The sequence below is a fragment of the Struthio camelus genome, chromosome 9 (assembly GCF_040807025.1).
Source record: "Struthio camelus isolate bStrCam1 chromosome 9, bStrCam1.hap1, whole genome shotgun sequence".
Taxonomy (NCBI): Eukaryota; Metazoa; Chordata; class Aves; order Struthioniformes; family Struthionidae; genus Struthio; species Struthio camelus.
The window spans coordinates 9,173,619-9,200,174 of NC_090950.1; the positions used below are offsets into that span (position 1 = coordinate 9,173,619).

The 26,556-nt window shown below is 52.1% G+C and overlaps 1 protein-coding gene across 4 annotated transcripts; it reads right to left on the reverse strand.

Moving 5' to 3' along the window:
• Positions 1-2,990: 2,990 nt before the first annotated feature.
• ITM2C (integral membrane protein 2C) lies at positions 2,991-26,313 on the reverse strand. Of its 4 annotated transcripts, none has more exons than XM_068954556.1 (7): positions 26,179-26,313; positions 15,197-15,265; positions 12,839-12,976; positions 11,211-11,399; positions 9,930-10,040; positions 7,052-7,202; positions 2,991-5,451 (listed from the first exon to the last, which is right to left on the reverse strand). In XM_068954556.1, exons 1-7 carry the CDS (start codon positions 26,257-26,259, stop codon positions 5,360-5,362), a joined length of 831 nt encoding a protein of 276 aa, XP_068810657.1. In that variant the 5' UTR covers positions 26,260-26,313; the 3' UTR covers positions 2,991-5,359. The 4 variants fall into 4 exon arrangements, with proteins under 4 accessions (XP_068810657.1, XP_068810658.1, XP_068810660.1 ...); XM_068954557.1 differs by lacking the exon at positions 26,179-26,313 and adding an exon at positions 16,749-17,501; XM_068954559.1 differs by lacking the exon at positions 15,197-15,265 and having other exon boundaries at positions 26,179-26,304.
• Between the last annotated feature and the right edge of the window lie 243 nt (positions 26,314-26,556).

Here is a 26,556-nt window from a genome sequence, read left to right on the forward strand (position 1 = left end):
AAAATTTGAGCACGAGGGAGGGAGATCCAACGCCAGACCCAACAGCCACAAGCCAGCAGGCAATAAAACCCTATTTATGTCCCTGCTCAGCACTTCCCTGCAGAGGAAACGAGTGGGACCAAGCAGCCCTAATTCTCACGCAGAGGGGAAACACGCGTGTCCTACGCGCACAGCTGCCAGAAAAAGCAACGGCTGCTATCTCCCTGTCCTAAAGTCAATCCTGTTTTATAAAATACCAGGCATCTTATTAAAAAACACATGCAGCCGAACCACTGGGTTAATCACACATGTCCCAGACCGCTGCAGCAATCAGGGAAGACACCGAAGTGCAATAATTCCCACTTTGCACCACCAAGGGTGGTCTGTTACGGCATGGTCTGATTCAGGAGATGAAGCTATGGAGAAACTCCTAAACTGAGCATTCAAAAGCACCCCCTAGCGACGTCCCTTCCTCTCCAGGAAGCAAAGGCTCCTGCCTTCGGTATCACCAGTTGGATAGTCCCAATGACACTTCAAGCTCAGATTCCCTCCACGGTCTCACTGGGCCCTGCTGCAAGTAAAGCTGGACGCTGCGTAGATAACCAGGGACTTGTACTGGTCGGTGACTGAACCCAATTAAGAAAAAAGATTCAGATCAAAACCAAAATTAGGTTATCTTAGGTTTGGCAACGCAAAAAAAAAAAAAAAGAAAATCTTTTCAGTCAACAAAAAAGTTTCATTCAACACAAAATGAAAAGCGTTTGTTTATTCCCATGTTACTCGATCGTTTTAATTCAACATTTTTTAGATAAAAGCTGCTTCAAAACAAACAAAAAAAAAAAGAAACAGCAACTTCTGTTACTAAAGTTTTAAAACAAAAATTTCAACCTAACATCAGGAAGTTTAAGCTGCTTCCCCCACCTTTTTATGCTTCTTCTTTTGCGTCAGCTGACGGCATTCACCGAGCGCAGCCCAGACGGGGGTGACCCCCTCGCCGGCACTCCGCCGCGCTGCTCCCTTCACCCAGCAACGTTCCCCTCCGGTGGGGCTGCAGCATCTCCTTCGTTTCACTGGGCCACGAAGGCCGCCGCTTTGAACTGTATTTACACCAGCACCCCTTCCAAATGCCCAAGAAACCAGCATCAGCCTAAGGCCTGGTATGACCGTGGGCCCCCTCTCACCCCCAAAGCTGAAAGGTGAGGTGTTGAGAGCAGTTGTCCACTGCCCATGCCCATGCTGCCCACAGGTCCCCCTGGCCCAGCAGCCCGCCAAGGTGCACACGCTCCCCCCTCAAAACGGGCTCCCTACAGCACGGGGGAACAAACCGACCTTCAGCATCTCCACCGGAGCCCGCGTGGTCCATCCTGGCCCAAACACGCCTTGTCCCAGGTCTGCAGAAATCCCCAGGGGCTGCTCTTCATCAGGGCAGGCAGCACCCAGCGCAGCCGTGAGAGACTTGTGAAAAAGCAAGAGCTCGCCTATGTTTTAGACGCAACATTGACATTACTGCGTTTAAAAATTCCCCTCAATTGCCGAGTTAATAGGTTTCCAGTACATTTTAAAAACATCCGCCAGAGCCTGGAAGCTGATGCTGCTCAACTTAAACCAAAATCGTGACTGAGTCAGCATTGCCTGGCAAAGCTGAACAGTCTGCACTGCCATACACAAGTGTTACAAATGAAAGGTAAATCATATTAGGTGCTAGCTGCTATCCTATTAACCCCTAATTACGGGCTGCAGCTGCATCTCATTGCCCTCCAAAAAACAGCCTTTATTGCCGTGCTTTTATACGTGCCACTGTTGATGGACTTTGTCAGGTAGATTCCCCCAAAGAAAGAGAACAGCAACTCCACGTCCTTGTAGCTTGTGCGAGGGACACGCGCCTGGCGGTGAACAGGCCGGCCGGGGGGGACAATTCATAAAAACCTGCCACGAGTCCCTCTGGCCAGCTGACAAGCCCCTGTGGCAAGCCAGCTTTGCCCAGCTTCCCCCCTCAGTTCCCACCGGGAGCGTCCAGGCTGATCCGCGGGACGCACGCGCTCAAACGCATCCCGGCGGCCATCAAGATGGGCTGCTCGTGTCCCTCAACAGGGAGACTGCCCAAAATTATCATCTAAAACAGTTAACTTGCAAACTTCTAGTCATGCATGGTCATAACAAAGGAATGTGAAGTTCAGAGTAGCATCTCGCATAACCATTTTATCCGTCGAGTGTTGGGCTAGATGTAAGCATCAGAAATCAGTAGCCACAATGAGGAGTATTCCAGACGCTGGTAATCAACAGGCAGAATATACCCATTTCTTGTTTTGACTAACACTGCGATATATGGTCCTAAGAGGTACGTTCTGAAATCACCTCAGCATTTGGTAATTATTTCTTTGGACAACGTATTTGGATTTTTATAGTAAACTTCATGGCAGTGCACAATCCAGATCACAGCTTTCTACCCATTGCTGTGTCCTCTGGAAGAAACACAGGAATTGCCTGAGGCATAAACACAGTGTATTTGCACCTTTGCAAGCTCCAGCATTCCCACCTTTATGCCTGTACAAATACTTAGCCTCAGCTCCAGAACTGGCTTTGGCAAACGCAATTATTGTAAGGTGCAGACCTCTTCTGCAGAACCCTGATAACGGAAAAAGCACGCAGATACTGAAGAGGTAAATGCAGTGCTAGAACCTAAATAATTCCTCAAGTTAACCTCCTCACTAATCGGCTAGAATCTGAATTTAGAAGCTTGCGGAGTTTCCAGTTTACAAAGGAGCAGGGACAACGTGCTGCTTCACAAATCTCTGTTTGTCAGTGACTTCCCACCTCTTGCGTCCCGAGGAAGCGCGAGAACAGAAACACAGACCTCGGGGCGCACGAGTCCCGGGGCAGAGCCCACCACCACGGCACGCGGCTTCCCCGCTGCGCTCCCGTCCCCTCCGTGGCCGTCCTGCCGACACCCCGCACGCGCAGCAGCACCCCTGCTTCCCCCCCATCCCCAGAACAAGCACGCTCCCCGTGCATCAGAGGTAAAAGATTTTATTATCCCATCGATGTTTCCTAAGAGGTAAGAGATCTACCAGACAAAACATACAGAGCATTTGTACGTTTTCTTTCTAGACAGTCGCGTCCTCGTCCCGTGAAACGGTAGCTCCTCGTCAAGGGCTAAGGCTCGTCCTGACCGCCGGGGGTTGCGCAGAGTTAGCGTACTCAATGGCCAGGGAATTCATGCAGAACCAGAAGGAAGGGGAAAAGGTCCGTATGCTCGCCCCAGCGCCGGCTGAGCCTCCCAGAAACAAACACAAATGCAGGGCTTAAATTTACCAGTTTGCTGCACTTCCACTAAGAGAACCAAGTCTCCGTCTCGCTTCTTGTCACCCACTCTGCAACGAAAGGTTAGGGCCAAGAGCAAGTTATATTTGGAAAAACACAACTATGCTATAGAAAAGCAAATGCCCCTCGGGCAGCAGGAAACCTTCCTTACCAACCCACATTATACAAAAATTGAGCCTCAGCCTCTAAGGACATACTAATTCCCGTTGTATTAGATGACCATTTTGAGATCCTGTTCTGTTTTTCATACATTTAGCTCATATCGTTATTATTTAAAAATTTTATTCTAAAATATATTCACTTTTTTGGTTCAGCTAAGTTAATGATTGTACTTGTATTTCCTTTTCCTTCCTCTTTCCGAAACAATAAACTCATTTCAACAGATGGTGAACAAGTCCAGATTTGCTGGAAACCAATTAACAAGAAGGTGCCAATTTGAAATTCACTCTGCTCTTTCAAGCCAAAAAACTGCCTGCATTTCAAAAGTCTAATTAATTTTAACTCTATTTATGGAACAGAGGGAAGAATATATAATTACTCTACAATTCCTCTCTCTGATGATCAATGGAAATGCAGTTCTGTTCACACAGTTTCTCTGCAGTGTATTGATCTGCTGCATCTTGGCCTTGTACACGTATCTGTACTTCAGCGGTGCCTGCACATAGCGCAAACATGGCTAGTCACTACTATCAAAACAGCTTTCATCAGAGGGGTTATACAAGAATACGCTCCTCCTCTCTCTCCAGAAATGAAAAAAATATATATCTGCTTCTGCACATGCCGCTAACTACCGGCTGCTGACTAGGTGCTGCTGCTGACACCACCTCGTACGTATGTACGGGGCCCGTCTACACGCAGGTGGGATCTCGACAGCTCAGGAAGAAAGACCCATGTGAATGTAGCCGGTCTCCCCTCCTCGGGTCCTCCCCGGCAACTGGAGGTGGCCAGGACAGACTGGGCTGCAGGGAACTGCCGCTCCACCGGCAGCGATGGCCCAGACAAGGGACATTGGTGGAGTTTTGGCAGCTCGCATCACTCAGACATTCACCTCTTTATCTGCTCAGGCAAAGCAAGGGCCAATCTGCCCAGGACCCACAGAAGTTGTGACTGTTAGAGAAAAGGCTGAGGAAGAGTATCCTCCACGTATGCCACCCCAGCCAGCAAGGATTCGGGTCCCTCCACAGCGAGGGCACAGAGAAGGACTTGCACCTCGTCCTCTGCTTTGTGGCCAGGGTGCAGGGACATTCATTCGTGTCACTCCTGCTCCATCTCTTCGCCCAGTGTCCCGGCCTCCTGCCTCCCCTGATGCCAGCCAAGTGAGGCGCACAAGAGGGGCCCACCACGCTTGGTGGGTGACACCGCCAGGAGGCAAGAGGGAAGTCCAGGAGACGGTCACAGAAAGAGCAGCAGAAGTTGCTTCCCGCAGTGGGAACCTGGTCTTTGGGGAGACAGCACACTGCAAGCTGGGACCACCATCAGCTGGTTTAGGCAGAAACCCTCCCGTCTTCTCAGCTTTCCAAATCACAGTTTGTAGCCTCACAACTATATGTTTCCTCAGCGCATCTGATAATATGTTTCTAGCCATTATAGCAGCATCAAATCAGTAACCTTCCTTCTGTGGTACACCTCATATCTCCGTGCCACGGCAGCGTCAAGGCATTACGTGAGCGTGAAATCACTCGGCCAGGAAAAGAGCAGCCATTTCCACTGCTCCTGTCCCTCAGCCTCCCCTGCCACCCCAGCCCAGCTCCCAGAAGATATTCCTGCCCTGCAGTGTTTGAAGAAGTTGCTTCTGCTCCTACTTACAGGTCATCTCCGATCACTGTGTAAATTTAAGCCCAGCAAAACGTCTCAAGTAGGTAGTACAGAGAGAGGAGAATCCACTGTGAGGCCACAGTGGACCCAAGAAGTTAGAGCTGCACAAGCCAGAGAGGGAGTTAAAAAAAAAAAAAAGAAAAAAAAAGTAAGAGGGGTTATCATGTCTAACGAGAGGGCTGAGAGCGTGTGTGTGCGCGTGTGTGCAAGCAAAGCTAAGGAAGGGTACATCTGGACAGGGGCTTCATGACTTCTGGCAGATAACAGTTTCAACCACGAAAGTGTTTTCAAAGTGACGAATGCGATGACAGCTTCCAGCCTCACGTCGACTTATACCTATAAGGGATTAAAAAAAGAGAGAGTGACAGAGGGAAAAATGTCAACCAATATTAATTTACAAGAGCTGCATCAAGCGGAGGAAGGAAAGCAGATGAGATGCAACCACTGAAAACTGAGATACAGAAGCAACACAGCCCATACAGAAAGCAGCATAATTTTGTCTTCTCTGGAAGAACAGCCATATTATCTAGGCAACCGGCTGCAGTGAGAACCACCACAAATGGAGCCACTTGGAAACGGCTGATGTCAACGCCCAGCACCTCAGTGTTATCTCAGAGATGTCTCTGCACTTGTGTAGGCAAGAGACCACATCGTCCCCCACGCCGCTTATTGGCATCAAAGGCCCCTCGGATTCGCAGCCAGAGCCACTCGTGTTCTTCAGTCAGTTTTAGTCAAAAACAACGAGTGTAGCTAACTGAAGTCCTTCACTCCATGTGCCAATTCATCTCGTTTTGATGAAGGGGTCTACAGGACATTCAGATGAGCAGATGGGAGAGGGAAACAACTCCAGGCAGCATGGCTGGATGCGGCAGGGGACGTCCATCCACAATCTAGGGGCCTGATGCAAGGGAGCAGCTAACAACGTATGCACCCCAGAGCTGCACATAGTGCAGCAGGCCTGGTCAGAGGCAAGGTGAGGTGGCGCACGCAGCGGGCAGACAGAAACCCTTCCACTCCCTACTGACACCTATCCGCATCTCAGAGTGAGCACCTGCCCGATACGTGGGGAAATGCCCTACGAGTGCAAACACAGTGTGGGAGGAAGGCAGACAGGGGGATTCCCCTGAGCCGGATGCACGGCTTGCACACGGCATGTTTGCCGCTGAGCATTTGCACAGAGGTGGTGCAAAGGGAGGCAAAACCTGGAAACCTGCGCTCCCCCTGGAAAAGCAGCCAGGCACTGCAGCCGTGGTGACTTCTGCACCCAAAGGCTCACAGCACTCTGCGCCTTCCCCAGAGATTCAAACCCCAGCAGAGCACAGGTTAACATTTGAGATGAGGCTTTAAATACCCCGGTCTCTAAAAACCAATATACGCAAATATTGAAATTAAAGAGCTTTTGCAGCAACGCTGGCATTTGTATAGAAGATGCGTATTGCTGATTTTCATGAAATCACTACCAGGTAGTCTAAGGCTCCCTCCTCACCACTTTTTCAATATTACTAGGAACCTAATTAATTAAAGGCAATTTGCAGATCTAATCTACTCTGAATAGCTGCCACTGAGGCGGGTGTCTCCATCAGGGAAATTTTCCAAGCAGTTCTCAACAGCACTGCCATTAGTTCAGCCCCAGAAGCCCACATGTAAATGAATTGCTGGCTCCTGCAAGCGTTTTTACCAATGTTTCTATTAGGCTGAGAGACGTAGCAATAGCAATACTTAAAACAGCCAGCACCCACTTGCAGCAGCATTGTCACAGATGTGGACACAGTTGAATTAGTGGAGCAACATCTCAAACAGTCTCCTGTGGGCTTACACCCGCAGAGAAACCTCCTCTCTAGCCATGAAGAGGCCAGCATGGTTGTAAACAGCAGATAACGACTGCAATGCAGTGGCAAAGCGGGCTACGGACAGTTAAACACGGCAAGGGTCTTACGTCGCCTAGGGCTCCTCCGCTTCAGCCGGTAAGTCTCCTTGCCGCTGCAGAGGCGGTAGATGAAGGAGCCGAGCTGCTCCATGTCCTGGACGTGCTCCGTCGCGATCATCTCCTCCTGGATTATGTATGTCTGAGGCAGGTACGTCCCTTTCTGAAACGACATGGTTTCCACCAAAATAAAGGACAGGCGTTGCAGCAATGTCACGTGATTTCCCATTCACTAAACTATCGGAAGGCTCAAACTCCCCTTGCCAAGGCTGGTTAACCTGCTTCCCTGTCCTCGCGTTAAACTGCCCGATGCAACTAGTGCCCAGACGGGGCACACGAGCAACTCCAGGGCACACAAAGCAGACTGGATCCAAAAACTGAATACTCGCATGTAGGGGGCAAAGTCACTGTAGGATCACCACTGTTATAAACTAAGCCACTTTCCACAGGAGGGAAGGCCAGGCTGAGAGCAGAATGAACCCATCTGCAAAGGGATCAAGGCTCGACCGACATGCCAGAAACTCCATCAACAACGTGCCTTTTACATTTGCTTCAAAAGACAACCACCACCACCCCCGACCCGCGCAGATTCCAACAGTTTCACAAGTTTTCCACATTTCCCCCTACTCCTTGATCTATTCGGCCCAACTGTGAATACAACGGTTTCCTACGCCGGCCTGCAGGAACGGGGACTAGAAACGGCCTGTGGGCACCACACTGAGCAACGACACCCTGCTGGGGTGCGCTGAGCAGTCAGGGAAAAGGCGGCATTCTGCACTTCTCAATCACCCCCACAAAAGCAAAGACTCATTTGTGGTCCCTTCCACTTAAGAAGAGTCAAAGAAGTAAAAGAATTAACAGACCACGAAAGACAGGTCAATTTAAACATCATTGGGAGAAAAAGTAGGCAATAATAGCACAACTGCAAACATCACTACCTGCCACCATGGGACTGACTATCTTCATACAGAAGCACCAGGGAACACGCTGGCTTAACTTCGCACCATGACATTGGGCTGACATAACCTACAGATCAATAAAACTCTCCCCTCGTGCCGGAGGGCTAGTATGTTAGAGGAAGCTGGTACTACATTAACACAACAGCTCTGTAAGAGTTTGAACATCGATTCTCCGCAGGAGACTGCAGGAGAGGGCACGTGATATGTGCAGCTATCGACATGAGCTACCGTGTTAACACACGCGGCTGGGGCTCAAGCTTTGCCATATCCTTGGCATGGTAGGAGGGTTTAAGAGAGGAGGACGCCATCAATTTCAGTTTCTTCAGCCTTTTAGACGTAAATAGTTCTGGGAGCTGAAGTAGTCGGTTTGTTCTTCCATCGCAGGACTGTGCGACAAGCACGACACCCTCAAATCTCTGCAGAGTTTCAAGAAAAACAGAGCTTTGAACAGGTTACTCAGGGCTCGATGCAGTCGAGCCTTGAAAACCTTCAAGGACACAGGCAGCACATCACCTCTGGGCAGCCTTCTCCACTACCTGACAGTCCTCATGGTGAAAAACTTTTTCCACGCTCAAGACCAAGCAAAAGACTTAAAAATATTGTCTCCAAGGTGCACGTTAAAAACCGCGTAGACAGATTGGACACCTTACCTAGCCAAACAATCAGTGAGCCATTTAAACCCCCATCAGCTTTCTACACTCTTTTAAGAATCCGACACACAAAACCAGTTTAACTATATTTTTATCCCCTTAGTAACTTAATCGCTGATAAAGACTGTTATTATTTTTGTCGACTGTGATTTTGTGTTTACTATTTTAGATGCGACCAGCGTTCCCAACTTCACGCTTTTTTCAGAGGCTCTGCTGTCAGCCTGTGTGATCCTGGCTCTTCCGTTTTCTTCTGACCCAGGGACTGGCCACCTGCCACTATCAGAAGCTGCGGCTGATTCGGACGAGCTGTAAATAAATGTGTGCCGTTCCCTAGTGGGCTTCGCGGCCCATTTACCAGATGGTCACAGAGGATGAAACTGCGAGGACTGCTAGAAAACAAAGTGGGAGTGTGACGAGGACTGGAGATCCAGCATCTCTCAAGGGGAGGGATTACTGAAGTTCCCTTAGAGGCGCAATGTTTTGCCTCTCAGCTTCACCCTCCAAAGTTCACCACGCTGCACGGTGCAGCAAGTGCAATCGAGGGAATTTGAGAAAGAGTTAAGATTTTTTCTTCTTCTAAACAGACTGTCAAGGATGGTAGCAAGAGATGCTGACTCTCAGTGCTTCGCTTTACCTGCAGAAGACCCTACGTGAGACAGATATGCACCCTCTGCAGTCCTGAAAGCCCTTCTCCCACACATCTGGCCTTGTTCCTGCTGTTAAGATGAAACAGTGCTCTGTTTTAAGAAGGTTGTTGTGGGTCACTGCAATACACCAGCACAGGCTTCCAAACTGAACATAAATGCAGGGACTAAACCCCGTTAAGGTCTGCTGTGAGTACAATCGTTGTTAGACCAGGTGATGTGTTTCAGCCCTCGGTGCGGCTCAGAGGGCAGCACGGAAAGGCCTGGCACCCCGTGGGATACAGACAGCTCTGCAAGCAGCAAACATGCAGCTGCAATCACAGCAAGAGTGAGAGGGGGAGAAAATATTTTTTCCCTTGATTCATACTATCAGTAAACACCAGAGAGAAGGAATCTGCTTCTGCTCTGTGTCGCCCTGGCCAGATTCATCCCTCATACCAGTGTTAGTGGGTTGTCCGCAAAATCAGTATTTCAGCTAAAAACCCTGAAGCCATCGCTGAACATGAGGACTCAGCTCTGTCAAGGCCAAGGTTTATTTTACAGACACAGCAGCAGTTTTTGTTTCCCAGGAGCTTCTAACCGACACCCAGGAGCAATTCAGGAGAAGCATACAAAACAAATACGATGCTAGCGGTACCTTCACGTTGACCAGCAGCTCCCACAGGTTGCGCGGAGGCATCACAACAGTGGTGTTCAGCTCGATGACGTAGCACTTATCCAGCGTTATGTCATGGTACGCTGTCAGGCCCTGCGTTCCAAGCAGAGAAATCGAGGAATTAAGCGCTTCTCGACGAAACGTTTGTGCGCAGATGTGTGAAAGGAGGCTGAGGTGAGGAAGAGGCCAGGAAAGAGGCACTGAGCAGGGTGCATCCCAGGGCAGCACCCTCAGATCCCCCTGCGAGCTCACCGACAGCGCTACCCTTCCTGCCATCAAAAACGCCCTTCTACCACCTTCGCCTCCACCCTCAAAAGCTTTAGCAAGAGATGCAGCAGAGAAAGAAACGCCCAGGGCTGCAGCACTGACAGGACTGCCACTACAGAAGCACAGGGACAGGGCTGGGCGACGAGCAGGGGAAAGACACGCAGCCCCGACGTCAGGACCGGCGCGCTCGGCAGCCTGCAGGCAGACCCCCAGGCTACGCTAAAGCAGCTGGTTGGCACAAGCGAGGCCTTTGGCTCCAGCTGGCCCTCTTGGCCTCGCAGAGTTCACAAAGTTGCTCTTCGGACTACCTGAAAATAAACTGGAAAAATCTGCCAGTATTCCTGGGGACAGAAATAGCACCAACGTGAGATTTAGGAAGGCCTCTTCATTGCAACAGCCAGTAAAAGGAAGGCAAAGCCGCAGTACAAAGAAAAGATAATAGCGTAATCAAAGCTGCACTGTCACTGGGAGGCTGGAGAAAGGGCCTTCAGCATCAGGAATTACAAAGAAAAACTAAAATTTCCCTGCAGCTGAGCACACTGCTACCTCCCCGCCTCTGCCAGGCGAGGAAGGACGTGCACTGGGCTATTAACGGCCTCTCCCACTGCTGCATTAGCTGCTCGGAGAGCAGAGCCTCCACGATGGGCAGCCAATGCACCAGTCCTTGGGCATTTCTAAGCTCCTAGACCACGACCAACCTCACGCTGAAACGATAAACGGCCAAAATAAAAATTCATGGAAGACTGCAAATTGCTTTAAGCAACAAATCTTTCCAAGGGACTCACTACTACGGCATAGCAGGCAAGGCAGGCAGGTTGGAAAATCTCACACAGGTCTTGGGAAGGAGAACACTCAATAACAAGATCATTGGAGACCTACACGACACTAGCGACTGCGTTACGCCATGAGTGCCATCGTGATGGCACACCCCAGCTCTTGCCCTCCCCCTCTGCCCTGTCCTACACACCCCACAGAGGCAGCAAGAGAGATTCTTACTCGCTGGAAATCATGGATGATATCTGCAGGGTCACTCCCTCCAAACTGGGGTACGGGCACGTTGATTTGCTCGTAGTTGTCCTCGATGTAAATCTTGACGTCTTCGTGCAACTCCAGCTGCCCTTTGAACGGCGAGTACAGGGAGTCCTCGTAGAGGACGCCGCAGTGGAACACGCTCTCGCGGGGAAGCTGTGGGGACAAGACCGAAGGGCAGACACCGCACACGGACGTCCCCGTGTCCCGTTAGCGTCCACGGCAAACGCTGGGAGAAAGCTAAACATACCCTTATCAAGCACAGACAGACACCTGGAAATATTTCAAGACCATTCCATCAACTAGAAAACGTTCATGATGCAGGTAGGGCAAAAAACCCTTGTGACATGTCCAGGACCTCTATGTCCTATCCAAGCAGCACTGTCTCCCTTCCCACGAGGCAGATCCAAATGGAATAAATTCCCTGTGGGATTCCACAAGGGGTAATGCAGAAAGGCAAAGTGCCAGTGCGTAGGCTGTTAAATTTTATATCTGGGTTACTCACATCCCTCCATAGATAGTTTCCAGCAATTGCATTTTTCTGCATAGGGCATATAAGCTCGTGGTAAGCACACACGTTGCAAAGGCACCAAAGCCAGCAGTGACTTGGCCTCACTACAGCACAGGAGCCGCTCTCGCCAGCGGCCCAGGAGTACAGGCGACAGGCAAGAGGGCTAGCACAGGGCGAGGGATGAAGCCAGGTCACCAGGATCACGGGGCAAACTGCAGCCACTGGAGACCTGGAATATACATTTTGGTCCCCAAAGCACCTCGGTCCAGCTCAGATCGGCTTGGCTGTGTCACTGGATACAAGCTGTGCTTCTGTACCACAGGCAGCCACAGAGAGAATGGGAAACCCTGAACGGACCAGCGACGCTTTGCAGCGCCGTGCCGCGTGCTGGCCCGCCGCTTTTCGTTTGACTGCAATGGGCACCGACGGCCGTCCATCACCCAGGCACAACGTCAGGGCGCTGCCACCTCTCCATAAACAATCATCTCTTTCAAAGGCAGCACATGAGCCCATGACACGAAAACGTGCGTGTGTGCGGCAGGGGATGAACAGCCCTACGTTTGTCACAGGGTTTAAAGGTCAGTTATAAAAAAAAGCATGGGTAATGAAGAATTTATATATCTGGAAACAAAGACTGTAAATTAATTTCACAGCAAGAAAATTTATGAAGCAAGGCAGCACATAAAACAAGACTATATCGCTGAGCAGCTAAGTGCTGGTCCTTCTCTCCTGGGCTTCCTTCCCCCCTCCCCGCAAGAAGCCACTCTTTGAAACTGGTTTACAACTAACAGCAGTAAGGTTGCGTTTACAAGGTGGAACTGGCAGGATATTTTTATGGAGTTATAAACAACAAGGGGGGGAAGAGGAGAACTTCTGGGAGGCCCTTCCCGACAGTGGGACGGAGGTGAGCCCGTGCCTACCGCTTCCGGCACGCCCCGTTTCTCAGAGCACTGCAGTGCCTAGAAGTCCTGGCCCCCGAATGACCACAGCATAAAGCAATAAGCAGCACCACCTCGTCTAAAGGTTGGAGCGGGTTGGCTGCTCCAGTTCCAAGAGCCAGCAGTCCTTCCGGACGCTCCCATACCTGGGCGATGAAGAAGTATCTGTACACGTACATCGACGCGAAGACCAAGCCAAGGAGCAGCACTAGGAGGCCCATGGTCAGGTAGCACACCCCGCTGAGCGACGACCTCCGGCCCTGCACCGCCGGAGGCGGCTCCTCCTGCCAGCCAAGGACAGAGCGTTAGTCAGCTAACTATACAGGCAATATATTACAATATATATTATTCAAAGCCTACGCACGAGTCTGGTGCGCAGCTGGGGAATGCAGGCCACGGTCCTGCAAAGTGATTTCCCATGGGACAGCTCATTCCAGCAAAGGTAACAAGGAGTAAAAACACTTTTATGTGCTTCCTCTGCCCACCAACTCGTGTGTGCGTGTGTGTGTGTGTGTGTGTGTACATACCTACATATGTGCATACTTCGCTTCCCACCAAGTGCTCAAAATGAAGTCAGGCTTTGTTTTCGTGGGTGATAGGGATCAACCAAAAAAAGGAAATCAAGAAGAAGGACCAGGTCTGCAGAACGAACAGTTAACTGACTAGTGAGTGTCGTTGCACTTTCTTTTTTATTTATGACTAAGATTTTTGCTAAAACGCTGCCGCTATTGCAGCATTTTGCAGGGGAAATTTCTGAGGCGGGAATTACTGGTTTCAGACGGGGACACGTCAGCTATGGTGAACCATTGCGTGAGTCCACCCGAACAGCTGTGTTGACTGCCTTAACTTCATTTTCAAGCCCCAGGTTCCTGCACGCCTTCCAGGAACATGCAGGACGGTCACAGCATCACAGGAAAATAAATCTGCCTGTTTTAGAGGGTTGCCCGATGGGTGGGAGTCAGATCACCTAATTTCACCCCCCCCCCCCAACAAGGAGGGACCTGGAAAGGACAGCTTGCCTCCCAGGGGCCAGTCACTCCTGCCTAAGATGCTCTTATTTTCACAACTAAAATAACCCTCTAAAACATGAAGCAGGAAGATGTAAGGCTTTTCAGAAGCAGACAAAAGAAACAGATTCAGAGATGCCCCCATTTCCAGGCAGAAAAGCTCAAAGCTACCCTCAGCTACGCCGGCAGACGGGGGCGATGGCCCCGCAGCAACGCCTGCAGGACCACCACGCGCTCGGCGGCGTGAGCCGAAGCACTCGATTAGGAAGACGTTCCCTTGGTGGCCAGCTAGGGAACGCTGCAAGCTGGAAGACCCGATTTAAAAGAAAACAACAGCCTCTCGTTTCTAAGATCTATCACTTTTTTTTACGCCTGCAACATCAGCAAAGGAAGGGAGGTTTCTGCAGAGTTACAGGGCCAAAGCCCCCCTTGCCCCAGACCAAGCCGCAGCTTACGCGCGGTGCAAAAATCAGCCGGCAAACAGCACGCCACCGTAACTCACTGATGCCTGCAAAGACCAAAGAGCTTTGGGAGAGCTTCTATCCCAGCCCCCCTCCAGGACAAATGAACCTATATTGATTTCCCTTCCATCCCAGCTTTGAAAAGCCTTGCAGCGCCTCGACTCCCTGGCAGCTCCCTTCACTGAAGCATCAGCACTTCACCGATGCTTCGCTGCTCCTCCTGCAAACAAGGGTGTCACAAAGCTGAAGAATACCACTATTTTAAGTTCACTTTCTCTCTTTCTTTCCCTTCCTTCCAGCAGCTCGAAAAAAAAATACTCCCGCTAAACAGAAAAACTTGAAGAACACGCGGGAAGGGCTAATAAGGGCTAATAAGCCTTCACTGGTTTGCTGCTTGCGAGAGCAGCTCTGCGCTCTCTGCGCAGCCAAAGACACAGCGAGGCATCCTGCCCCTCGCCCCAAACGCGGATTACTTTGGCTCTCTACAAAGCACTCCTGGATTGGGGAGAAATGCCCGAGTTTGGCATTTTGGGAGAAGGTGGGGGAAGCAGAACTTTGTCCTGGGAGAAGCTCGGAAATGCTAGGGGAAAAAAAAAAAAAAGAAACGAAACCAAAACTCAAAATCTAAAGGAGGAGAGGAAAACTCAACAGCAACCGTTCTGATGGAAGAGGGATTAGAGCCCTGAGGCTCTAAACGCTGTTAGCCGGGCTAAGGGGAATAATTCACCACAATCCCACCACAAACCGTGTAAAAATCACCTGCACAAACCTTCACTGCAATCTGCCTCTCTTCCCCCCTCCCCAGCCCATCGGATGAAAAGGCCACCGGGCAAAGAGCAGCCGTTGCCACTATGAACGATCCGCAACGCAAGAGCGGCTGAACATCAAGTCAATAGGCATCTGAGCTTCAGGCTGGAGGCGTTTTGGACGCTGGGAAGCCGTGGAAGGAAGAGCCTGCTTGAACAGCATTTCACCCAGGGTGAGAAACCTTCACCAGGTTGGAAAAATCCACGAAGCTTCGTCCACAGGCTCTTACCCTGCTCCTGCCACAACGTACGTCCTTCCCCACAGGACAGACGCTTCCTGCGGTCGAAACGTGAATGTTCTAAAAAACAAAACAAAACAAAACACAACTTCACAGCTGATTTCCATCTGTTCTTGCCATAGGAACGCCTGGCTCCCTTGGAAAGGGGCAGTTTTCCCTTAAACTAACCTTACGATAAAGAGAAGCAGGCCATGCCAGCAGCCGGACGCAGGAAAAGCACACACGCTAGGAAGAAGTAGGACACCAAGGCCAAACACAACAACCCACCGCGCGCAGGCTGCCCTGCAGATTTTGCAGCTCTGGCAGCATCGCCACCCTTCCTCCGTTTCTGCCACGGAGAGAAGAGTTAGGTCCAACGGCGCAGTTCTCCTGGAAAGCTGATTATGCCTGTCAGCCTTTCCTTTGCACGGGGGATAAAAATCAAAATATTAACACGCAAAAACGCGGTCTAACAACGTGCACCAGATGGTTAACAATATTCCATGAGAATTCATCAACCAGATGCTCTTCTTGCAAGAAGTCACCCGAGCGAGCTTGGTGCCTCAGCTACACGCGCTATTGCCAGCGAAGGGAGCCGGGCAAGGTCGGGTCAGAGGCAGCGCTGGACAGAGGCAGGGACCGGCCCTGCAGCGCAGCAAACGGCCTTTCCCTTCCCGTTTTCGATTCCTTGTTTGAAGCTCTTCTCAAACACGGTAGGCCAACAGATGGGCATATTTAAAACAACAACAAAATCAACAGCGAAAATAAAGTCCTTCCTCCCCTCCTTGGGCTGCGCGGAGAAGGCGCGTTCGAGCGTTTCTCTGCGAACGACCGGACAGCAAATCGACGGCCGCGAGCGAGCCGAGCCGCTTTTTGCCGCGTGCGTCCACGCGCCCCTGCGGCGCCAGCGGGGAGGGAGCGAAGGCAGACCCGGGGCTCGGCCGAGTTTCCCGCTGCCGCGACTGCAGGCGGGGAGACCCTGCCGCATCCTTTCCTCCCTCCGCGTTTCTCGGCATCGCCCCCGCTGCGACGCCAGCGCAGGACGCAGCCCAGCCGGCGGCGAGCATCCGCACCGCGCGCCCCCGGGCACGGCGCGGGTCGCTCCGTGGCGTCCCACCCCCTCCGTGCCAGCGGGACCCGGCCGGGGCCGGGGCGCCTGCCCACGCCGTGCGCTCGCCAGGCTCCCTGCCCTGCGCAGCCCGAGCCAGGGCACGGCTTGCTCCTCCTCCATACGGGCAACGGGGGAAACATCCATCACCAAAGGCGAGAGCAGCGTCTCTTGGTCCTCCGCCAAGTCTCGCACTGTAAACGCTCCAGGCCGCCGGCGGGAGACAGAGGCAGCCCCAGCGCGCGGTCCTGACCCGCCAGACGCGCTGACTCGGCTCCGTTGCTTGGACAAAACAGCCTCTTCCGTACGCTTCAGCACCCTGCCTGCTCGCCTGCACGGGCGGCGGATACGCCGGCGGGAGAGGATGAAGTTGTGCTGCAAACCGTTTGGAAGAGGAGGCTTGAAATTAGGAGGCCCAGCAAAGAAAAACGTGCCGATTGAGTAGTGGGGGATTACCTTCAGAACGTCGAGGCTCTCCGAGGACGTGATGGAAACAGCTGGTGTCCTGTTCTCCACGTTCATTCCTGGACGGTCGAATAGCATCTCTACTACGAGAGGGAGGGGGACAGACGCCCGGGCCGTGCTCCGCAGGCCCTGCCACCAGTCCCTAGCACAAACGTCAGGTCCAGAGGAACACCGAGCAGGGGAAGCACCGGGTCCACCCAGAGCCACCTGCCAGATCCCACGAGCAAGGCCTTGGGCAAAGCAGCCCCAAAGCCGCACAGCGCATCAGGGATGGGGGAATTACGCCAGGGAACGAGTCTGGTTTTATCGCCGGCTGGAAGGGGAGCAGCAGAGGAGAGGGTGTCGCGGTACCGGTGTCACTCATGAGACGCTGGGGAGGCTCGCACAAGCAGTCCTACCTCCGGGAGGACATCTGACTGCACTGGGTTCCTCTTCAAGAAGCAGCCAGGGCTGAGCAAGGGGGAAGCTGGGCGAGCTGCGCACAGATGGGAAGTTTTAGTCCCGGACTAGTTGTTGGCAAAGCCCAGCACAGCACCCAGTTCCCTCAGCTGCCATGATGGGACCTCAACTCCTTGCCTTTTCACGAGGTCTCTCTTCAGCTTCTGAGACCATCCTGTCCGCTTGGCTTTGCCAGCTGCTGCCGGGCGATCCAAACGGGGCACCTAACAACTCCTCCAGAAAAATGTTACCGGTGTTCAGCTTTTCCAAGCTTATTGGTTTTCAGTAGTCCATTTCCAGCAGGACAACATCTAATTACATAGACAGAGAAACGACACGTTCAGCACTTCCCTCAAAATCCACCACTTACTGTTCGCTCTGGGATTCGAGCCGTTCTCCTTTCATTTCTGCATAATTTGCAACGAGTGTAAAATAAGCATATATATTCATATCAATAACAATATTCCAATAAGCCTAAAGCCAGCCTCGCTTGTACATATCTAGCTGATTAGCGGATGCATTTGTCGAGCTCTCCACGAACCTTTTTCTTCCTACCTTTATGAAACAGGTGGATTTGCAATCTTTCATTTTAGATCTAGCAGGGCCTGAAGAACAGAGGCCACAGCCTGGCAAGCGTCTAAATATACACCTTGCCGAAACTAAAAATAGCAGGTGTGATTCTGATGATTGACAAGCGAGGAAAGAAATATGATTTGCCCAAACAGGGCAAATACTCAGCGGGACACAGTTCTGAGAGGAACGCTATCTGAAAGGCAGGGACATCGTGATGGAAAGCCATCCATCTCAAGGAAGCTGCTCGTGGTTTCAAGGGGAGGGTGCGAGCTCTGCAAGAGGAAGGCGCACCCGGGTAACTACAGCCACACCACAGGCAACCACAGCCTCCTCCAAGGGAGCAGGCTCTCGTTTCCAGGTGTTCAAACGCAGAGGCGCTTGGCAACCACCAGCTCCCAGGAACGGCCAGGGCGACCCGGGGGAGTCGGGGCTCTGGACCGGAGCAACTGCCAACCTCGAGCTCTGGTGAGGAGAGCGAGCGCCTGCGCGCAGGGAAAAGGCAGATGCAGGAAGACAGGCAGGGACATCCATATGCACACACACACACACACACACATATAGGATATATGTTTGGCATACAGTCGCTAGGGCATAGTTTCCAAGGCAACCGAACTCCCAGCCGGCAGGACCTGAGCAGTGCCTGTGCAGGAACAACCTCGACGGCAAACCCCAAATCCAAAAACAGAGGCTGTAATTAAGAGACTATCACAGCCGAGGGCAAAAAAGGTTGTCATAAATGAATCCTCATCACATCTCTGAAGGACGCTGCCGCACGTGACGAGCAAGAAAGCCGCCTGCCCCAGGAGCCGCTTCGCAGCGCTGGAAATCAGAACATCAGAACCAGCCGCTGCCTAATTAAGAACCACGGCTTTGTCGCTGGACGGCAAAGACAGCAGGACGGCAGGAGCAGCGAGCTCTTCAAAGCCCAGGAGGCTTCATTCAGAGGTGAACGGGCGCGTGGGAAGACCCCTGATGCCTTAAAACACCTCTTCAACCTACACCAAAAACATTCAAGGCACCAAGGAAACGCCAGCAGCTTTCGGTCTGCTTTCAGCGTAGCTGCGCCTTCTTTCTCACACCCGGTGCAGCAGAGAGTGACTGCTGCTGCAGGGTCCACAAAACCACCCTGCTTCAGCCCGTTTTCAGGCGTCGCTAAGAAAGCCATCCACAAGCCTGGGTGTCCGCTGTACCGGCACGGCCTCTCCCCGCGCTCGAGGTTCTGGCACTCACGGGAGGATGCCACAGGGCTAGTTTTATCCCTATGCTCAAGTCTGTGCCAAGCTGTGGAAGAGTCTAAGGCTCCACAGCAAGAAACCTCCTGAAATATAGGACGTCCTACCAAAGCAGCGAGCAGTCACGTGGCAGGACAGCAGGACCAAGTGCTTGGAAAGGAGCTGGACAGACCTCCACTCTCACGGCCAGACGCTTGCCTTTCCAGGGCTAGTATCTGATTTTACAGAAGGAGCTAAGATCATGTGCTGTCTCATCACACCTGAAAGCAGAAGACAGGATAGGGAGAAGACCTGCACACGTGGAAAGGCTCACGCAGTGCCATGCCAAGCCACGCCACCCATAGCGATGGTTGCGAACGTGGATGGAGCGAGGGGAGAGGGCATCTTCTGAGACGATCAAGAGCACAAGGGCCGTTCGGGCTGTCCCCAAGGGGACAGCTGTGACAAGCGACACCCGTGGTGTCCCTAGTGCCCACCTCACTCTTTTGCGAGAGGCGACAGGCCCCCGGGAGGCCGGAGCACGGGCTCGCATCCGCGACGTGCAGGCCTGGGAACAGCTGCGGTACCGGCACACGCCGCCTTCACGGCTCTGCTGACGGGAGAGGGCACTCAGTGCCCTGAATCAGCGCGGTTTGCTCAGAGAAGAGGGGACAGAGCCCAGAGCTTCCCCGGGCTCAAGCTGAGGCACCTTAACAAGAAATCGGATTTTCAAGCTACGACATTTGCTGCTCCCTACGAATCAGCACTTACACGGTGTCAAACCGCAAGATGAAATCACTGCTGCCTTTCAGAAACGTTGACAGCGATTATCTCTACTCCTCCTGCCGCAGCATCTGGAAACCCTGACAGAGTTGTCTTTGCGCTTGAAAATTCAGCACGTAAAGCAACAGCGTCTGCTTTAACAACAGCAAGAGAGAGGAGGCCAATTTACTCTTCTCAGCTTTATTGTTCAAACTGTTTTGGATGGCAGGGCACAGCAGCAAGGAGCGCAACTCTGCGAAGCAATTTCAGAGGGTTGGATAAAAAAAAAAAACAAACCCAACAACAACAACTCCCACCCCAAACGCTACCACCTTGTCCTTCCCCAAACTCTAAGAGCGCTAGTATTACAAAAATGCCAAGGCTCCCACACATCACCTGGGAACCAAACACCAGTCCAGCAGGGAAGATGCCTTTTCCATCTCCTGTAAACCCACTGATGCACAAAGACCCAGTAGCAGAAAAGCAAGGATTGCAAAAACGCACACAAGGACAACTCATCCTCCTTACAAGCTCAGTTCTTCCAGATCCGTAATTGGTTTTCTCTGCTGCACAGGAGCTTCCCTCGCCAGAGCAGCAACGCACAGTAGCTACCAGCCCATCTCTCCCCTGAATAGTCACGGCAACAGCACGGCGCAAGGACAGATCAGAAAACTGGCGTCCTGCAAATCGCTTCGGGGCGCAGGGGCAGACTCCCTACAGCAGATAAAGGAGAGTTCCTGTCCCATGGAGAGGGCCCGCCGTGTTACAGCATTAAGACATTCAGCATACGCAGCTAAGCTTCTGCCTCTCACTTGCATCTAGTTCATTCGTTCCTTTTAAAATCACTATCATTTAAAGACATTTCTGGGTTATCAGAGTTTCTGTGCACTCAAGGCAGGCACCGAGCTGGTTCTTCTCCATGTAAACACCACCTACATGCAAATCAACCACCAAACCACAGAATCACTGGGGTTGGCCAGGACCTCTGGAGATAAACTGGTCCAGCCTCCCCGCTCAAGCAGGTCACCTAGAGCAGGTTGCTCAGGACCGTGTCCAGTTGGGTTTTGAATACCTCCAAGGATGGAGACTCCACAACCTCTCTGGGCAACCTGTTCCAGTGCTCTGTCACCCTCACAGTGAAGAAGTGTCGTCTTATGTTCGAGTGGAATTTCCTGTGTTTCAGTTTGTGCCCGTTGCCTCTCATCCTGTCACCAGGCACCACTGAGAAGAGTCTGGCTCCATCTTCTTTACACCCTGCTATCAGGTATTTATACAGATTGATAAGATCCCCCTGAGACTTCTCCTCTCCAGGCTGAACAGGTCTGTGTCTCTCTTGTATTGGGAAGCCAGCACTGGATCCAGCGCTCCAGATGCGGCCTCACCAGGGCTGAGCAGAGGGGGAGGATCACCCCCCTCGACCCTGGCAATGCTCTACCTAATGCAGCCCAGGACCTCATTGGCCCTCTTGGCCACAAGGGCACATTGCTGGCCCACGTTCAACTCATTGGAAGCTGTATTGGCTTAGGATACCCTCCAGCTTTTGAAGAATATACACCTTTAGAGAGAGAGTTCAAGATTTCCTGTCTCCAGCTCTTTAATCTGCATCTTTTTGCTGAAAGAGAGCTCTGAGTCTCCCGATTCAGTACATTTAACATTTCTGCTGGAAACAGTCATTCTCTCTCCTAATCTGCCCCTCCAGTCTTAGCCAGATCCTTTGTCATGCTCAGCTGGAATGTCAAATATTAAAGCCTGGAGTCCAGTGCTTCATACAAGCAGATACTCAAGTCCAGCATTTCACTGGAATGAGCCCTGTGAGGGGCAGGCTCTGCAGCAACGCTTCTGCAATTGAGTCCTTTTCCTCCCCTTCCGAGACACCCTGAAACCACACAGAATCAGCCACAACGGTTCTTTTTAAGCTGATGACCCCGTACAGGTCACAAAAAGAAGCCGCTTCAGCCCAGGTGGACGTAGGAGGGTTGAGAAAAGGCCAGGAAAAATCTTCTGATACAGGAGTCAGCTTCCTGAAATCACGATCTACTGTGTTCAGATCCTTAAATCAAGACTTCGACACGGTGAAAACACCCAAGCCTTAAAAGCATCAAGCCAGGACTATGATGCCTATAAACAAATCAAGATGGGCATACTCAGTGCACTTAGCTGCCAGCTAGTTTTTCTCCTTCTCTCTGCATTTACAGCTTGCTTTGAAAAAAAAAAGGTGTGTTTAAAAGAGTTTTCCTCGTATCCTCTTCCCCAGCCATCTGCCTTTTATCTCATAGCATCCTGCAGTGAAGTCGCTCATAAAAACAAACATGGGGAGATTAGAATTGCACGGGCACAACTGCCAGCACCACGCCGGGGCCATCGCGCTTTTAAAGGGCAGCAGAGAGCCCTACGCCACTGCTGCTCCCGGGCCCAGTGCAGGGCCGACGTCACGGGCACTCAACTTCTGGAGCACCGTTGCTGACAACATCCCAGTACCTCTCCCGTACGGCCGGGAAGGCCAGCAGAAGCAGAGCGGCATAAGATGTTGTGCTCACGCTTGCTGTCAGCAGCAAGGGAAACCCGTGTCACCAAGGAGGCTGGCCAAACGGCAGGTCTGGTGCAAAGGAAAACCAAAGAGGCCGGATTTTCTGAGAGTGGGAGCACACCCTGGGCATGAACCAAGCGATCCTGCGGCTCCTCTCTGCAGAGACGGAAAGGTCTTGGGGTTCCAGCTGCAGGCAGCAAACGCATCATTAGGAGACGCGTTTGCTGCGTCCCAGACTAACAGGAAGGGTGTGATCCAAAGCCCATTGAAAGCAGGAGTCTCGCAGAGTCCCGGGGCAGCGGGATGAGAGGAAAGGCATGCAAGCAAAGCCCAAAAGCACCGAAAGCCACAGCAAAACACCAGTCACACCTGCAGGACATCACTGGGTGCCCACTGGAAAGTCCCTCACAGCCCTTGCGCCTTTAACCCACTGCCAAGGCTTTTACTAGGCTTGCCGGTATCTGCAGGCACGGCTCGAGTCCTCCCCAGCTCCCCACCCGTGCACAAAGCACGTCAACCTCACCAGTTACATCCAGCAGTCAAAGCCCTGAGCCGATGCCTTCTTCTCCCGGATGCTCACCCTTCTGGCAAACAGAGGACAAATACAATCGCACGTGCTCTTCTCAGAGTGGTCTTCTCCAGACACAACATGACAGGTTGGGCTTTCTGCTTCTCTGTGCAAGGGCGTTTCCTGATGCACACAGCCGTCTTCCCGTCCTCAGCAACCTGTCCTGGATCTCCACAGACCCCTCGACGCGGCGCCCGGGCTGCGCCAGAGCATTCGCCGTAAGACACGTTTCACCTCTGGCCAGCAGGGATGAGCGTTTAGCTGAAATCTTGACAAGGACAACTGAGTAGCTGGTGTTCATTACGTACAAAGAGAGGGGGATCAGCGATGCCTTTTCCTCCCTATTCTTGCCGTTTACCCCTCAGGAAACAGAAGATTTTAATGAAACCCCTTCTCCTCTGGCTCCTGCACTATCTCTGCAGAATATTTAATTACTAGTATTAGAGGGGTTTACAAGAAAGTAATCAAAAAACACCCAAAACCAAATTTGGACTAGAGAGCTATCGCCATCTGAGTTTCATCTGTTCCTGTAGATTTAACAAATACAAGTAGTGTATTTCCCAATGCAGCTAAAGACATATGCCTATATATTTATATATATTTATTTCCATTTCAGACTGTAAACCTAGAGTTCAGTTAAAACTCACTGAATGCTGAAAATATTCTCCAACAAGTACAAAGAATTATTTTGCTGACGGCACAACCTCAAACTGTCTTCTGCTCAAGGCGGCTACATTCTCCCACCTTCTGCTAATGACAAAAAGATTGCTTTTATTACAAGCCCTTAAAATGTTGAAATTGCTTCAAAATTACATCAATTTTCTGATTGTTTAAATTGCTTATTCTTGCCAACTCAAACCAAGCTGCACAGCAGAGAAACACAAAGTACCTCACATGGGAGCTTGCTGTCAGGCCTCCTCATCTACCACTTTTTGGGCCACATGAGTTATCACTGACATCCTCCTCCTGCCACATCGCTGCACTTGGGGAGCACCTGCCAAAATTCACAGGCTGCGGAAGCTCCCGTTGAATCATCTCCCAGCTCTGGCTCCTATCACTGGGATTGAAGTTCAGCGATCAAAAGGGCCAGGAATGCCGAGCATCTTGTTTGCATGCCGCCAATGCCATTTTGCTGCAAGGCAGCTGGAGCAAGACACGCACACAGGAATTACTGGCAGCACGAGAGCGTGCTGCAAGACAGCCCACCTGCTGCAAGCTCAACCACACAAGCTTGACGTTTTACAAAGGTGCACGCTCGCTCGGCCCAGAGAAGCACAAACTACACCCAGGAGACAGTTACCCAAGAATCTAGCGTCCCAAACGTCCTGAAAAATAACTCCAGAAATATCACCTTCTTGTCAGCAGATGCGCTCCCTGAACACCGGCACGTCTCAGTGACTCACTGCAACCTGCTCCTGCCCTTTTGCTACAGCTCTCACACCGCTTTTCTTGCATGTCCACCTGCTGAACTTAAGAGACTGCTGAAGAATTTGTTTGAAATTCACGTTTTTAAGTTCCTTTGTAGGCTAGGTGGGCTTCAAAGAACAACACAGCACACTCCCTAGAGTCAAAAAAAACACCCGAGGCAATGAAAGGAACCCAAAAATTATTATTTGCTATTTATGCCAATTTCATTCGTCTGGCAGGACCAGAATCGGAATGATTTTGATTGCTGGAGTCTGGCAAAATTAATGATGGAAATAAGTTTCTGCTACGCTTTTTATTATTTTTTAACTCCTGTTCTCACTGAGCTCATGAGAAGGAGCCAGATCCTGCTTCAGCTTACGCACAATCAGCAGAAGGAACGACTTTCCAGTTGCAGAAAGCAGCTTTTATGGTGGCGTGAGCCAGAAGTCCAGCACGATATTTAACTTTCAGACTGCCTTTTCAGGGTTCGACATCAAAGGTGGGAAGAAAGCAACCACCTTCTTTTGGTCGTAATTAGAAAAGATGAAAGCCTGGACATCACCGAGGGATCACGGTTGGCCACGTTCCCGTTACAGGCGCCTGTACAGTTTCCAGGGAGTTAGATTAATAGATGCAATAACGATACACGGAGCACATTCAGAGCCTGACAGCACATTTAATAGAGTTAGAAGCACGTCAGTGCATGATGTTAGAGATCATTATGATATAAGCAACTCCTTGAGCTCTCTGTAAAACTGAGCAGCCTACTGCAGAGTAACTCTGGAGCAGGCACTTCCCACCTGCTCGGTAAGGCACCAGAGGACAGAGGCTCAGCAGTGAGGAATCCAGAAATACCATTTAAATCTCATGCTCTGATACGGAAACATTTTAACAAGACAGTCCCAATTCTGTGGGTCAGACCATCCACGGACAAAGCCCTCCCGCTGTCTAGTGCTTTTTTTATGCCAGCAGGTCTATCCTTACGGAGGAACTCGTAAGCTGGGGCTCACCCCGCCGGGGAGACTTGAGGAGCCCTCAACTCCTCGCCAAACATGACAGTGCTGTTTTTTTTCCCTTCTAGGAGCGATTCCTCCCTCCTCGAGAGGAGCACCAGCCACGCTGCGGCCGGCACACGTTAGCCACAGCCAGGCAGCGCCTGGGCAGGGAAGGCCTGGTCGGGACTGCCCCAGGACCCAAGCCCTACCCTAGACCTGCCGGGGACGCCCTACCGCTTCCGTTCACTCCGTGCCTGGCAGGGTCCCGATCCCTGCAGGCGCGACCAGCCGTTTCTTTCTCGGTTCCCCACCACCTGAAGCCAGTGCAGCAAATTCAGCTTGAGGGTGTCAGTTCCCGTCCTGAGAGCTGCCAAGAGGACCGAGCCGCGCTCCTAGTCAAGCTTTATCACCAGCTCCTTTCCCCTTCCTTCTAATCTCCTTCCTGGCAGCGTCGCTCCTCTTCCCTCTTCTCCGTGTAAACTACCAACCTCAAGAGATGCCATAATTTTGAAGTCCCCTGTGAGCGACAAACACCAAACTACAGTCCCCCGAGCCAAGGCTCGGCCCAGGCAGACGACCTCTCAAGCCACCCGTGCGCGCCAGCCCTTCGCCACCGTGCCCCAAGACCCCAAGAGCCCCGCAACCATCCCGCCCCGTCCCCCCCCCGCTGCTCGACACCTTACCCGCCTGTTTGCTCCCTAGGACATAAGCTAGCGCTGATAAACGTATACGCTTCTGCCTTTCCGGGGGTGCCCGTCCAAGCAAAGACGAGCGAAAAATAAACCAAGCCTTAAATACGCGCCTTCCTTACAGTTCAGGTCTAATTTAGGGAAGAGGAACCAGGGTGAAGTTAAAGGGGGGGGGGTTCCTATGGGGTTTTCGCTGCGGCCCCCCCCGACGTGCCGCGCTCGGGGAGCGGCGCGGAGCCGCCCGCACTCACCGCCGCCGCCGCCCCATCGCCCGCCGCCGCCTTCTCCGCCTTGAGCGCGGCCGGCGCCTGCTGGAAGCCGATCTGCACCATGCTCCGCGCCGCCGCCGCCACCGCCGCCGCCGCCGCCCACGCCGCCGCCGCGCCCGCCCCGGGGCGGAGCCGCCGCCGCCGCCCGCCCCGGAGAGCGAGCGTGCCGGGGGGGCCGGGGGGCACAGCCGGAGAAGGGCCGGGGCGGAGGAAGGGGTGCTGGGGAAGGCTGGCAGAAGCCCAGCTGCGGCGCTTCGCAAGGCCCGAGACCAGCAGCCGCGGAGGAAAGGAGAGCAGGCAGGTGGCCTCTCCTCCAGGCCCAGCTCTGGGCCGCAGAACAGCAGACGGATTGTCTTCATC

What these genes read in the sequence shown, in the direction of transcription:
- ITM2C (XM_068954557.1), bottom strand. Translation starts at nt 16,835, where the DNA reads ATGCTATTCGACCGTCCAGGAATGAACGTGGAGAACAGGACACCAGCT. An exon ending in AGCTGCTGGTCAACGTGAAG is followed by an intron (nt 7,203 to 9,929) that starts GTACCGCTAGCA and finishes ATGTCGTTTCAG; the next exon opens with AAAGGGACGTACCTGCCTCA. An exon ending in GCGGAGGAGCCCTAGGCGAC is followed by an intron (nt 5,452 to 7,051) that starts GTAAGACCCTTG and finishes AATCCCTTATAG; the next exon opens with GTATAAGTCGACGTGAGGCT.